We start from the raw sequence: 12,781 nt of genomic DNA on the forward strand, positions 1-12,781 counted from the left end.
CATTTTAACTGCAAAAAGGAGACAAGTCCTTAAAAAAAGGAATGCCAAATGCAGTCTTAATGGGATTTTAAAGGCAGTTTCCATGTTGGGAAGAAAAAACCAGATTTCAAAATATTCCCTCAGCTCTAAATTAAACCGATTATACAGAGACAATTTAGGAGGGTGAAAATTACAAACATGGCGACCATAGCAGAGGAACTGGTTTGAACTTTGAAAAAATATTGCATCTTTCCACCGTTCTTTCACTCTTAGATGCAGAACCTGCATCCATAACCGTTTCAAATGAAATCATAAAAGGAAAAAAAAAAAAAAAAGATTAGTGCTGTTACTGTGAACCAGGAACTCCCATTTCTGCTTCAAAGTCTAAAGCCATAGTGACAGAAGTGAGTGACAATTTGACAAAACCAAAGTGTCTGCTTCGAAGTCTGAAGCCATAGTGAAAGAAACCATAGCTGCAACAATATGTTGGTTTGCACATTCAAACACCATTCATGCATTTTACAAGCAGGTACAACTTTGGGATTGAACCTTTGATTAGAATCCCTATCTTGAACCTTGAAGCCACACGGTTGCCGCTTATTTGAATAGATGAAACGTGACGATGAACTAATTTTCTGGCAATGACCACTTGATCTAATCCCAAACTCACCTGAGATTCCAACTCAATCTCATTGAATTCACTATTGATGAATCAAATAAATAACATAATAGGGGAAATAGGACACCAGAATTAGAAAACTACTCACTAGTTGGTATGGGCAAGTAGAGAGGGGAAATAGGAAGCCGACTTTTGGCTGATCCAGTTGCAGCCGCTAGGACCATACAAAGAAGAGGAACACAGTCTAGTGCTTTTCATTTGAGAAAAGGTTTTCGAAGCTTTTCCTATTTTGATCTTCTTATTGTTTAATTGTTTAAAACAGTCTGGTCTTTCTCTGTTCTTCTACAGATCTGTTTCTTCTTTACAAAAAAGGGGGGAAAGGGGGGGCGGGGATTGCAGCAGCACTACCCTGTTCAGGAATGTTGAAGACAGTGAACAGCATAGTGCCCTAATTATCGTTAAATCTATTAAATGTATAAGATAGATGAGCCAACAAATAGAATATCATTCTTTGTGACAAGGGAAGCACGGATATTTTCTAAGAATAAAATGCCCGGTCTCCCTGCAGAACAACAAAACCAACTCATTAATTAAAAGATGGTCAGTGTAAGAGAATGATCCAAGCTCAGTCACATGTAAGCCCCTACCATCAGATCTCTAGGCGACCAAGCCCCATATCATCAGTTTTACAACATCTACCAGGGAGGGAGTCTACTCAAAAATGGAAAAAAAAACATGTTTTTAATTCAATCTAAGCCAAAAGAAATAATGAACTTAAATGGACAAGTTCTTAGAACCACCAATTGATAGACCAAATCCTAACCATGCTCCATGCGATGGTGCAATATAAAAATTGGAATTGAAGCAAAGGAATCAGAGTCAGAGCATAATGCTGCAGGGAATGTAGAGAAATTGAAACTGTTGGGTCTACTTTCCTTTTAAGCTGAGATACATGGAATGTGGGATGAATTTGAGCTCCAGGCAGTAGAGACAATTTGTAAGCAACGAAGCCACCTTGTCCACAATCCAGCAGGGTCCATAATACATTGGAAAAAGCTTCTAAGATCTTCTGGTAGCAGTAGTCACTTGCCTATAGGAATGAACTTTGAGATAAACCCATCCTCCCATATCAAGTATCACTCAGTTCTATGCTTATCCATCATCTACTTCATTCTAATCAAGCAATTGAATATGGACTCTGTTTCAGCTATACTCATATCAACTGCTTCAATAGAAGAGTCTCCTAGGAAGTAAGGAATATAGGTGGAAACCCATAGTCTCAAATTGGTGTTATACCACCACTTAGCTAAAGGCAACCATTTGACCCAAACTCAAGGTTATCATTGGTCATACAACACAAATCTCCAAGTACTTATTGACCACCTCAGTTTAGCCATTAGATTGAGGATGGTACGTTGGTGGTAAGCCACCCCTTGTATTTCGAACAATTTGTGCCAAAAATGTCTCAAGAAAATTGGATGATCCCTATCATTGACAATTGTCTATGGCATGCAATGCAATTTAAAAACATGAGCCATGAATACTTGAGTCACTGACATGGTAAAGTAATGGTCAGATTGTTAGCATTTGATTTTCACTCGGCCTTTTCTCAAACACCCTAATCCATATTGCAAACACCCGAGCATACCACTCCGGTTTCCCTGAAGCACCTAAAAACCCTAGGAAATCAAATTTTAGCCTAAAATCCTTCACTTCAAATCCATTGTCAAACTTGCTCGATTCTGATCCAACAACCTTGATCAACCCCCACCCACACTCTTACCATCAAATTAGAGCCAACAATTTGACTCAAAATGCAAAACTACTTATTCAGACCAAATCTCAACTCTGAATTCCTAGATCTCACCATCCATCAACTAAAAATTCCATTTCAACAGTGCTTATTAGTGAAAACTTGTGAAGCTTAAAACGATTGTTGAAACCTTCTAAAGCAACCATACCTTGTTGTTAAGCCCAAAAACGTAATACTTAAGCAACTTGCTAAATTTCATGACAAAAGTTCTCCATTTAACCCTTGACAAAAGTCCTCTAAACTTTTGTTGCTAGATCCCCGTTTTCTTGTAATGCAACTTAATTTAGGCCCCATTTGGCATGCCTTTCCGTGTGGGTTGTTGGCTTTTTAGAAGCCTGAAACCTTTCTTTTCGCTCTTTCTCTACTTGGTTGGAGGAAGTGTATATTGCATAGTATCAGCTGATACACACCAATACAAACATCTCACAATAAAAAAATAGGAGCGTGACTTGAACCCAAGTTGATTAATGCCTAGGCGCACATATACATTAACAATAAAGCCATTTGTTATTTCATTTTAATAGTGTAATAAAATATCTTTTATTAAACTTAATTTTTGCATGAAAACAAAAAGCAACATACACTTATTTTCAAAAACTTTAACTATAAATTAAAAAGAACAATATTCAAAATTAGTATTTTATAAATCAATAGAATAAATAATTTATAAAATTTACACACACACACACACACACACACATATATATATATATATATATATATATATAAAATGAATTTTAATTTAAAAAATTTATACAAATAAAATATTTACAATAAAACAATTATTTTAATACTTAAATTTTATAAATTTGTATATGGTATATATCTTAAATCTTTATAAATTATTAATTAATATTTTAATTTGCATTAAATAACAAGTATTTATTATTTATAAAAATAAAAGTATTGTTTACAAAGTATTTGAAAATATAATATAAATTGAATCTATCAAATCCATTAATCTACATTTCATATAAAAAATTTAACTTCAAAATTTTATAAAAATAAAATATTAGTAATGGAATAATTATTTTAGTAATTAAAATTTATGAATTTTCATATGATATGCTTTTTCAAAAGTTTAATAGATTTGATATATTTTAAGTTAAGATTATATATTTTTATAAATTATTAATTGATATTTTATAATATCATATTTATTGTTTAATAAATATAAATATTATTTTTCAAACATTTAAGAATTAATTTTTTAGTTGAATTTTTTGTTAATGTTAAAAAATAAAAATAGTAAAATAGAAAAAATGACATAATAATTCAAATATAATAGTTTCATATGCTTTACACCTTACACTTTAATAGATAATAAAATAATATTGGCTTTTTGCATGTTTTAATTTGTAAAAATCTATATAATATTTGCCTTGTACTCTTGATTGATGCATTATTAATAAAATTGCATAATATTTACATGTCCTGCTATATTAATTATAATATATTTCTTCATATATATATATATATATCATTTAAATATACAATTCCTATGTATTTATATTTATTTATAGTTGTTTTGATATTAAACTTAATGCTATTAATATATTTATGGAATTCATGTGCATTTTCTTAGTGTATCCAAGCTTTTCCATATTTTTTTTCGTTCGTATCCATGTGTTTCCCAAGCATATCCGTATCCAAGTTATCTGATACGATACCCGATACCAATACTTTAATCCTTGGGTTGAACTAATTTAAATAAAAATCCAGTCCTTTAGAAAATTTTTGGGTTCATTTCTGCATTAACCAGCTGATTTAATTTTTAAGTTCTTTTCTTATTTGTTGGTAGCTAGACAAGGAAGAAACTCAAGTCTCTCTAGCAGTCCGTGGATTGCTATTTTAAGGTCTTCTTAGCCTCTTATCCATGGTTGAACCCTAGAATGAGGAGAAAAATATTTCTAGTAGACCAAGATAAAATTAAGGTCTCAACCAATCTGTGTTAAATTGGACTAAGAATAGAGGAAAGAAGTGAATGGGGGTGGCAGGCTCCTCTTTCCTGGCTTAAAACTGAGATTTATATTAGGTTATAAAGATATACATGGTGACAAAAATGCCTTTTATTTTGTATCAGTAAGAAAAGAGAAAGTTTGAAACTAACCCACTTTCAAACTAACTTCTTATAATGGCTATTTAGCTCAGAAGGCACTTTTTTTTTTTTTTTTTCTTTTCTGTTTTCACGGCAAGCCATGATTACTGTACAGTTTCTTATGGAAGGGTCGATCAAAACGATTGAAAAAGAGCGAGAGTGATGTGAGACACACCACTGCCTTTTCTTATTTCATAGTTGTGTTTGATTGCAGTGCAATTTTATTTACACTATTATAAATGTATGGGAATGTAAATGTAAAAAATGCAAATTTTGGTGTACTTTTGTTTTGAATTTTATTTTATTCTGTTTCATGTCTTTAATTTACTTTATTTGTACTGCAATCAAATAAAATAAGCTAAAATTTGAAATAAAAATATATCAAAATTTACACTCAAATCATTTGCACTGCCATGGTTTTGCATTAGTGCAAATTTATTTAATTGTTTTTTTTTTCTGATTTTTGCACCGCCTTTTTCTGATTTTATTTAATTGTTATTTCTGATTTTTTTTTGATAAATAGTCCTTTTATTTTTCTGATTAGGAGGCTTAGCCGCGTTCTTGAGCAGAAACAAAACTCTCCTCCTCCACTCCAGAGTCCTTATGGTTTTAACCCAACTACTTACTTAAAAAGTGAAGTGAAGGTCCGCGTTTTCGATCAAATGACCCAACCAAACCCATGCTCTTGATCCTTGTCGTAATACACCTACTAGGATTCAACTCCATTCTTGTATTGACTCATAACAAATTCAGTTTCCTACTACAACAGAAATAACGTAACACTACGTTGTTCTTTCTCTTCAATCTTCATCTCTATAAATTAATAGAGCCTCCATTTACGTACCATTACTCTCACAAGTATAAACCTCTGCTTATGATTATCGTTGTGCCGTTGTGTTTATTTCTTCTCCTTCATCCCACAATGGCCATCAACAAGAAGTCGATGCTGTCTCTGTTTCAGATATTTATTATTAGTTGTTTCCTTCTTCCACTTGCTGTTTCTTCTCACCCAAAGGTTTGCTCCTTTGATGCCATATATCAACTGGGAGACTCTATATCAGATACTGGTAATCTGATTCGTGAAACTCCAATCGGCACTTCTTCTGCATTCGCTAGGCTTCCTTACGGTGAAACTTTCTTCAAAAAGCGTACTGGTCGTTGCTCTAATGGCCTCCTTATGGTTGACTTCTTTGGTAATTATTCTTTATATTTAAAATTCTCTTTTTATGCCTTCTCAATCAATAATTTATGCCTTCCTTGGTAATTGTTGTCTACCATCTCGTATTTTCTTTCTAGTTCTTCATTCACAACTTTCTTTTTACTTCTTTTTAGTTTCTTTTGGATATAAACGATGTACATTTTTAATTTCTATATTATTTTTGAAATTTGTTTATTGGGTTCGTTTTGTTATTCATTTCCTTCCTGGTTTATGTTTTGCTTCCTCAATAATTAATGGAGAAAATAATAACAGTCTCATGATACTCGCTTGGGTAGTGGTTTCAAAACTTTCAAAACCCAAGAAGCCATCTGGCGGGTCGATTGGGTCAGACCCGGTTTGGATTGTAGGTGGTCCGGACTACTGGACTGGTCCTTTTCTGTTTTGATCTCCATGCCATCTTTTTTTATTAGATTTTTCATTGTTCTTAATTTACAATAATCTCTCTCTCTCTCTCTCTTTCTCTCTTGATGAAAAAGCATGACAGAGTTTCCATTGATCTTGATCATGACGATCATCAGCAATCCAATAAAATTTAATTCCATATCTATTTCTTCTTTGTATGTATTGCAGCTTCGGCCCTCCATCTCTCTTTTCTTAACCCTTACCTGGCAAGGGATGCCGACTTCAGTCATGGTGTGAACTTTGCAGTGGCTGGGTCTACAGCACTTGACGCATCCTTCCTCGCAAAAAACAAAATTATACCTCCAGTCACCAACAGTTCTCTCTCAGTCCAACTTGGCTGGTTCAAAGACCATCTAAAATCCATCGGTTACACCAGTACAGGTTTGTCACATTGAAAACTTGGATTTAAGTTAGCTCAACTGCACTACAGTTACGATGCTCAATTTCAGTTATTGAATTGACCTTCTTCTTTGATCTTTGTTTAGAGTGTGCCCACAAGCTTGAAAGAGCCTTATTTCTAGTGGGAGAGATTGGAGGGAATGACCATAACTATGCATTCTTTCAAGGAAAAACCATAGGAGAGATTCAGAGTTATGTGCCTTATATCGTCCAGAAAATCAAGGATGCTGCTAGAGTAAGTCCCTTGTCTCTACCTCCTCAACATTTCCATTTTATATTTTTTTAATTATTTTTTACTTACTTAAAATATACTATTGTTCAAGCATCATCCTCTCATGTTGTGTGCAGAAAGTGATGGATCATGGTGCGCGGACAGTGATTGTTCCAGGGAATTTCCCAATAGGATGCATGCCAATTTATCTCACAACTTTTAGGAGCGACGACCCGGCAGCTTATGATGAACTCAAGTGCCTGAAAGGCTTGAATAACTTGGCAATGATTCACAACGACAACCTCCAAAGAGCCTTGAAACAGCTGAGGAAGGAGTACCCTGATGTCACTATTGTATATGCTGACTACTACACAGCCCTTCAATGGGTACTTAGCCATGCTCCTTCTCTTGGTAAGTTTGCTTTCATCTTCTATGGCCAAACAATCATTCTGACGTATCTTGATAGGAAAATTAAAAACCAATTGTCAATCCCTTTTTCCTCATTCCATATCTCTTTATCTTGGAGTACAGGATTTGAAGAGAAATCTCTACAAAAAACCTTCTGTGGAACTGGAGGAGACTACAACTTTGATCTGACTAAGATGTGTGGAGCTCCTGGAGTTCCAGTTTGTCCTGACCCTGAAACACGTGTGAGTTGGGATGGTATCCATTTGACAGAGAAAGCTTACAAGTACATGGCAGATTTCCTCATGCACAGCATAATGCCAGAAATCCAATGTCATATTTGAATACGTTTTGGTGCAATAGTCACTAATCTTGATTAGAAAGAGATTACTAATTCAATTGTTTGGTTCCTCAGTTTGGGTCTAGTGTTTTATCCTTCTTGTCTTCTTTCATTTTTCTTTTTTCTTTTTTTTTTTTATTTTTAATCTTGTAAGGCGGCCAATGAACATTTATTTGGCCCAGTTAATTTCGTGTGTATTTGACATCAAAGTTAGAATTTCGCATTATATTTGATTCATTTTACCCTATATTGGTATGGTTTCGTCTGATTACATTGTAATATAATAGTGTAAAGAGTGAAGTGAATTGTTAAACAAGGTCTTAAAAATCAGTCCTGTAAAGCTGAAACCATTACTGTTTTTGAATGCAATTCAATTGGTTTGTCAGTTTAACCAACGATCTGGATGGGTTTCATCAAACCACTGAACCAGTTTTAAACCATTGGTCTCAGTCCTGCTGGTTTTTAAAAGCACTGGTGCAAATATATGCTAGATTCATGGCTCATGGAGTTGCACTGGGTATAATTGAGAGTTGTGACATTAGATCAGAGACTACAAGTTTGGATGTCAAGAAATCACCCTTTCGGTACAAATCCAAATCCAAACTTTGAAAAATCTAGTGCCACGGAAGATTTGATTGGTTGTTTGACTTGTTTCCACCACCACCTAGGAATCTTTCAAGTTTTAGTAGCAAGCTTCATCCCTGACAGAGCCCTTTATTTGGCTGTTCTTTAAGTTAGTTTGGATAGGTTTGCTTGAACCACCTGGTTATTGTGAGTTGTGGAATTTTACGAAGGGGAGATAAAAAGCAAATTTTTAAATCCAGATATAGGAGTCAGGGTTTCTTGATTAAGAAGTGAGGAGATTTTGGATAGGAATCAATGACCATTCATTCCAGAAAACATAAGTCTCTATTTCAGAATTAAATTTGTATTGATCCTTCCATAAGAAACTAACTGTACAGTCATCATGGCTTCCTGTAAAAGAAGAAAAGAAAAACAAAAAAATAGTGCCTTCCAAGAGAGATGCCATAACAATGGTGGAGGAGGAAAAGTAGCAGTAGCAATGGTGGCAACAATGCTCTCAAAGACCCTCACCTGTAACAAGGATTCTGTTGGAACAAAGATGAATTGCTTCAGGCCAATCTTTTTTTAATTAATTTTTCTTTTGTATGTAATTTTTTTCTTGTCAAATTCTGTATCACGGTCCAAGATGGTTGATATATAGAGAATGATGCATATATGGAAAAAGGGTCTTAATATTTTCAATGCTTATCGTTTAATCTCTATTTTTTATGAATTTGAATTCTTACAAATTAAAAGATAAACTTGAGGTATAAACCAATTATATATTTTGCACAAGTGAATGTGTAAGTGGGACACACAAGTGTTATTTTGCACAAAAGAAAGTGTATGTGGGGTCCACAAGTGCAAAATGTACATTGGGATGTGTCAATGGGTCCATCACAAGACATTTCATAGGTGCGTTTTTGGGCCTGTTTGCGTGTCTTTCCGTGCAGTTTTTTGGCTGTTTGCAAGTCGAGAAGACTGATTTTCAGTCTATTTTTATTTGGCATGCGGAAGATCTGGCTGCCAAAAGATGGAATGCCGAAAAGATGTGAAAAGCCCATTTTGGGCTGATTTTGGGAAGCTACAAGTGAAGCTTATCACATCTTCTGTGTTTTATTTTTGTGTAGAAAGACGCATGTCTACCAAACGTGCTTCGGGCTGCTCAGATCTTCATGCAAAAGCTGAATGCGTCTTTTGACTATCAGAGCTACCAGAAGATCTTCCCAAAAAGACACACCGAAAGGGCCTGCATTTAAATGTTCAACACTTGTTTGTTGGGCTATATATGCTTACCAAACAGTTTTTCAGTTTTAGCTTTAAAGATCTATTAAAAAAATTGCAACCAAATGGCCTTTGGTCTTTAAAGATCTATCCGTAAAAGCTAGTCAATCTTTTAAAGTCTTTAGCTTTCGAAAGATCTTCTTCAAAAGACTTGCCAAATGCCTCCTACAACATAAGCCTAGGCTCATTAACCTAACGAGAGCCTAACGAGAGCCTAACGGGGATGCCACTCAAGATGAGACTCTCTTCATAGTCTTCAGCTTTCAAACTCTTTATATTGCTCTCTTGCTTACCTAAGATCCTAGGCTCATACAGTTAAAACCAACTCAACCTACCAAACACTGCTTCCTCTTCATTTACTTGAGCATTGGAGTGCTCCTCCTCAGGGAACCACCTCGAGGCATCTAACTTTTCTGTATGTATATTGTTGGGCCAACTCAATTTGTCCATCTTAGCAATATATTCATCTGTTGCTTGTCTAATTCAACTCAAATGCATTAGATTAGCATTGTCCGTGGGAAATGCAACAAAAAGTCTTCAGCTCTACACGTCTTACCACTTTTGACGACAATGCCTCCAAAGAACCACTCCACTAGCTGCTTTGTCCGCTTTGGCAACAACTCTCCTAGGGCCTCTCACACTAGAAACAATGCATCCCCACCACCGTGGACCTATAAAATAGCCGGTCACTCAGACAGTTCCTCATACTCTAGTAATGAGCTGAGAACCTTATTGCCACTCTCCATGGTGAAACTAGGGGTGAGCAAAAAAAATCGAAAAACCCAACCGATCAAAAAAGCTGGTCGATTTAGTTTCGGTTAACCAATATAAAAAATTGATGATTAACCAAATCAACCGGTATACATATATTTCTATATTATATATATATATATATTTATGTATATCATATATTTTTTTTATATATGATAATTAAATTAATAAATATGAATTATATATAAATATATATATTTATAATTTTTATTATATATTTATAATATATATTATAAAAACTAAAAAACTGAAAAACCAACAAACTGAACCAACAGTTAACCAAACTAGTCAACCAGAACCAACTGGTTTCGGTTCGGTTCCAATTACCGGTTTTCTACCGGTTCAGTTAAAAAAATGCCACCAAACCGTGAGCACCCTTAGGTGAAACATCTCAGCCATCCAATCAGACTGCGCAAGATGCCAACTATTTATTTGTCATCCAAAACCATAAAGGCTGATCTCCTTCACCTCACCACGATGTGGACCCCCCATAGCGCCAGTCTCAAAATCCCTAGAACCCTTAGCATTCTAGTGCCATCAAGGAGTGCATCGTTGCCCAAATTGCTAGACACAAGGGGAGTGAATTGGGTATAACTAAAAACTTGCCCCCAAAAAATAAGAAATCTTAAAACCTTCTTAAATGACTGAAATTGTGTGCAGCGGAATGAAGGCTTAGTGGGTACATTTTATTAAATGTTACAGTTAAACAGAGTGAATGGATAATAACAGCAAATAACTTGTAGCTAAAATGTAAATGAACAAGAGGATAAAAGCACAAGCTGCAAGAATATGGAGTTTTGTAAAGTAAATCTGTAAGAGACTCAAATAACTACAACCAGTGCAAGTAATAATTTATTGTAGCTATCAAAAGAAAATAAGAAAGATAGAAAAATAATATTTGCAAATATTTTCTTTGTTCAAGTGTAATGCAGTTGGTGAACAGAAATTTGAGAGCAATAATAATGTAAAACACAAAGGAAAAAGAAGAGACAACACACACAAATTTTATAAAGGTTCATCCAACCTTGCCTATATATCTTTCACCTCATATAAACTCCTAAAGATTTCTACCAACCACCAGCTGGACTTGCCAAAGCCTGTACAACTAGCAGGACTTCTGAGTGCCAGCCGAATCTAAACCGATAGATCTTGTAGGTCTCTACCAAACCTTGTTTGCCCTTTTTCTCCCTCACCTCCTCTTGCCAGATCAACCACTGTTACTAGTTCGCGTCATCCAATAAAGAGCCAACACCGCTAGGGCTGCAACTGCAAATAAATCGGATTAGATTCAAATTGAATCTGCATCGATCTGATAACAGCCGGATTCAAATACCTCCCTTGATTCTAACAAATCAGATTGGATTGGAAAAGCTGATTCATTTAGTTAATGATCAAATTCGGATATACCCCAATCCAATCCGCCAAGACATGACCTGATCCATTAGTTATGAAATATTATATGTTATATATTGTTTATATATTATATATGTATAGTTTATGTATTATTAATATAATTGTATATTATATAATTAATATAATATATTGTTTATATTATATTTTAAAATGTTTATTATAATTCTAATTAAATCCGATGTCAGATAAAATATTTATATTCGAATTTGAATCATATTTTTGAATCCGACAGATTCTTATCATATTCATCAGTTGGGTTTCTTATCAGATTGGATCAAATATATCCTTTATCAAATCCGATCCGATCTGTTTCGAGCCCTAGCCACCGCCACTAGGGCTCCATAAAATCACAAGTAATGAGGATAGGTTTTATACAAACAAATCTAAAATTCAAAAAAAGAATGAAGAACCTTGGATGAATCCCATTTTTTTGGCCACCATTGCATCCAACTAGTTATTTTCCTTGTAACATTTTTGTTATTGTTTCTGAGTGATTGTTACCCATATCTCTCTAAATCGTGATTGATTGATGGATGAGTGGAAGTAGAGAGAACACCGAAAAATGTTTTTCAAAAGTGGAAAAAAATGAAAGAAAAACCAAGAACAGAGCCGTAGTGGTTAAGAGGAAAGAAACTGTATAAAAGAAACACATGGAGAAAAGAATGGAACTTCAGGAAGAAAGATGGGAACATAATGATACCACATAAAGAAGATTTCCATCTTTCTATAAGTTTTTTTTTTTTTTTTATAGGCTTCTTATGTGAACTAAGTGTTGGAAATATGGGGTCATGGAAACTTGGAAGAGAAGCTCTGAGGCGTGTCTAAAGACACTGTCTTCAGAACATTATTTGCGCACACTCAGATTTATTGAGATTGTTGTCGGGTTACAGGCAAATCTATTCACAGGATACAACAGAGCCTTGGGTGAGAGTCTGCAACTAGCAAAGTTGAAGAGTTTCCGAAGAAACCTTTTGTGAGACCATAGCAGATCGAATAGAGAGAAGCGAGTGGTTTTCGAAAAGATTGTGTTCAATTGCTTGATTCATATTCCTTAAATAGTTTCTGAAGAGTTATGGAGAAGAGGAAGGTGTTGGTTCAAAAAATGCTCTTTGAACAGTCACAATTTCAAATATTGTGACTGTTAGAGGTAGTGCATCTTGATCACACTCGATCAGATCGTGACCGTTGCGGAACCACACGAGTGCGAGCAAAGTGCACCTCTAAAGCGTCTCATTGTGTTGCACACACGCGTGCGCACACATTG

General features: G+C 34.7%; 1 protein-coding gene across 1 annotated transcript; it reads left to right on the forward strand.

Annotated features, from left to right (window-relative positions):
• Positions 1-5,431: 5,431 nt before the first annotated feature.
• LOC148865949 (GDSL esterase/lipase At5g03980-like) lies at positions 5,432-7,489 on the forward strand. The gene is made up of 5 exons (XM_088975759.1): positions 5,432-5,702; positions 6,299-6,511; positions 6,616-6,764; positions 6,878-7,151; positions 7,272-7,489. Exons 1-5 carry the CDS (start codon positions 5,432-5,434, stop codon positions 7,487-7,489), a joined length of 1,125 nt encoding a protein of 374 aa, XP_088831885.1.
• Positions 7,490-12,781: the final 5,292 nt, after the last annotated feature.

This window comes from Nelumbo lutea, chromosome 3 (assembly GCF_056320005.1).
Source record: "Nelumbo lutea isolate HS-2025 chromosome 3, American lotus-T2T, whole genome shotgun sequence".
NCBI classification, from domain to species: domain Eukaryota; kingdom Viridiplantae; phylum Streptophyta; class Magnoliopsida; order Proteales; family Nelumbonaceae; genus Nelumbo; species Nelumbo lutea.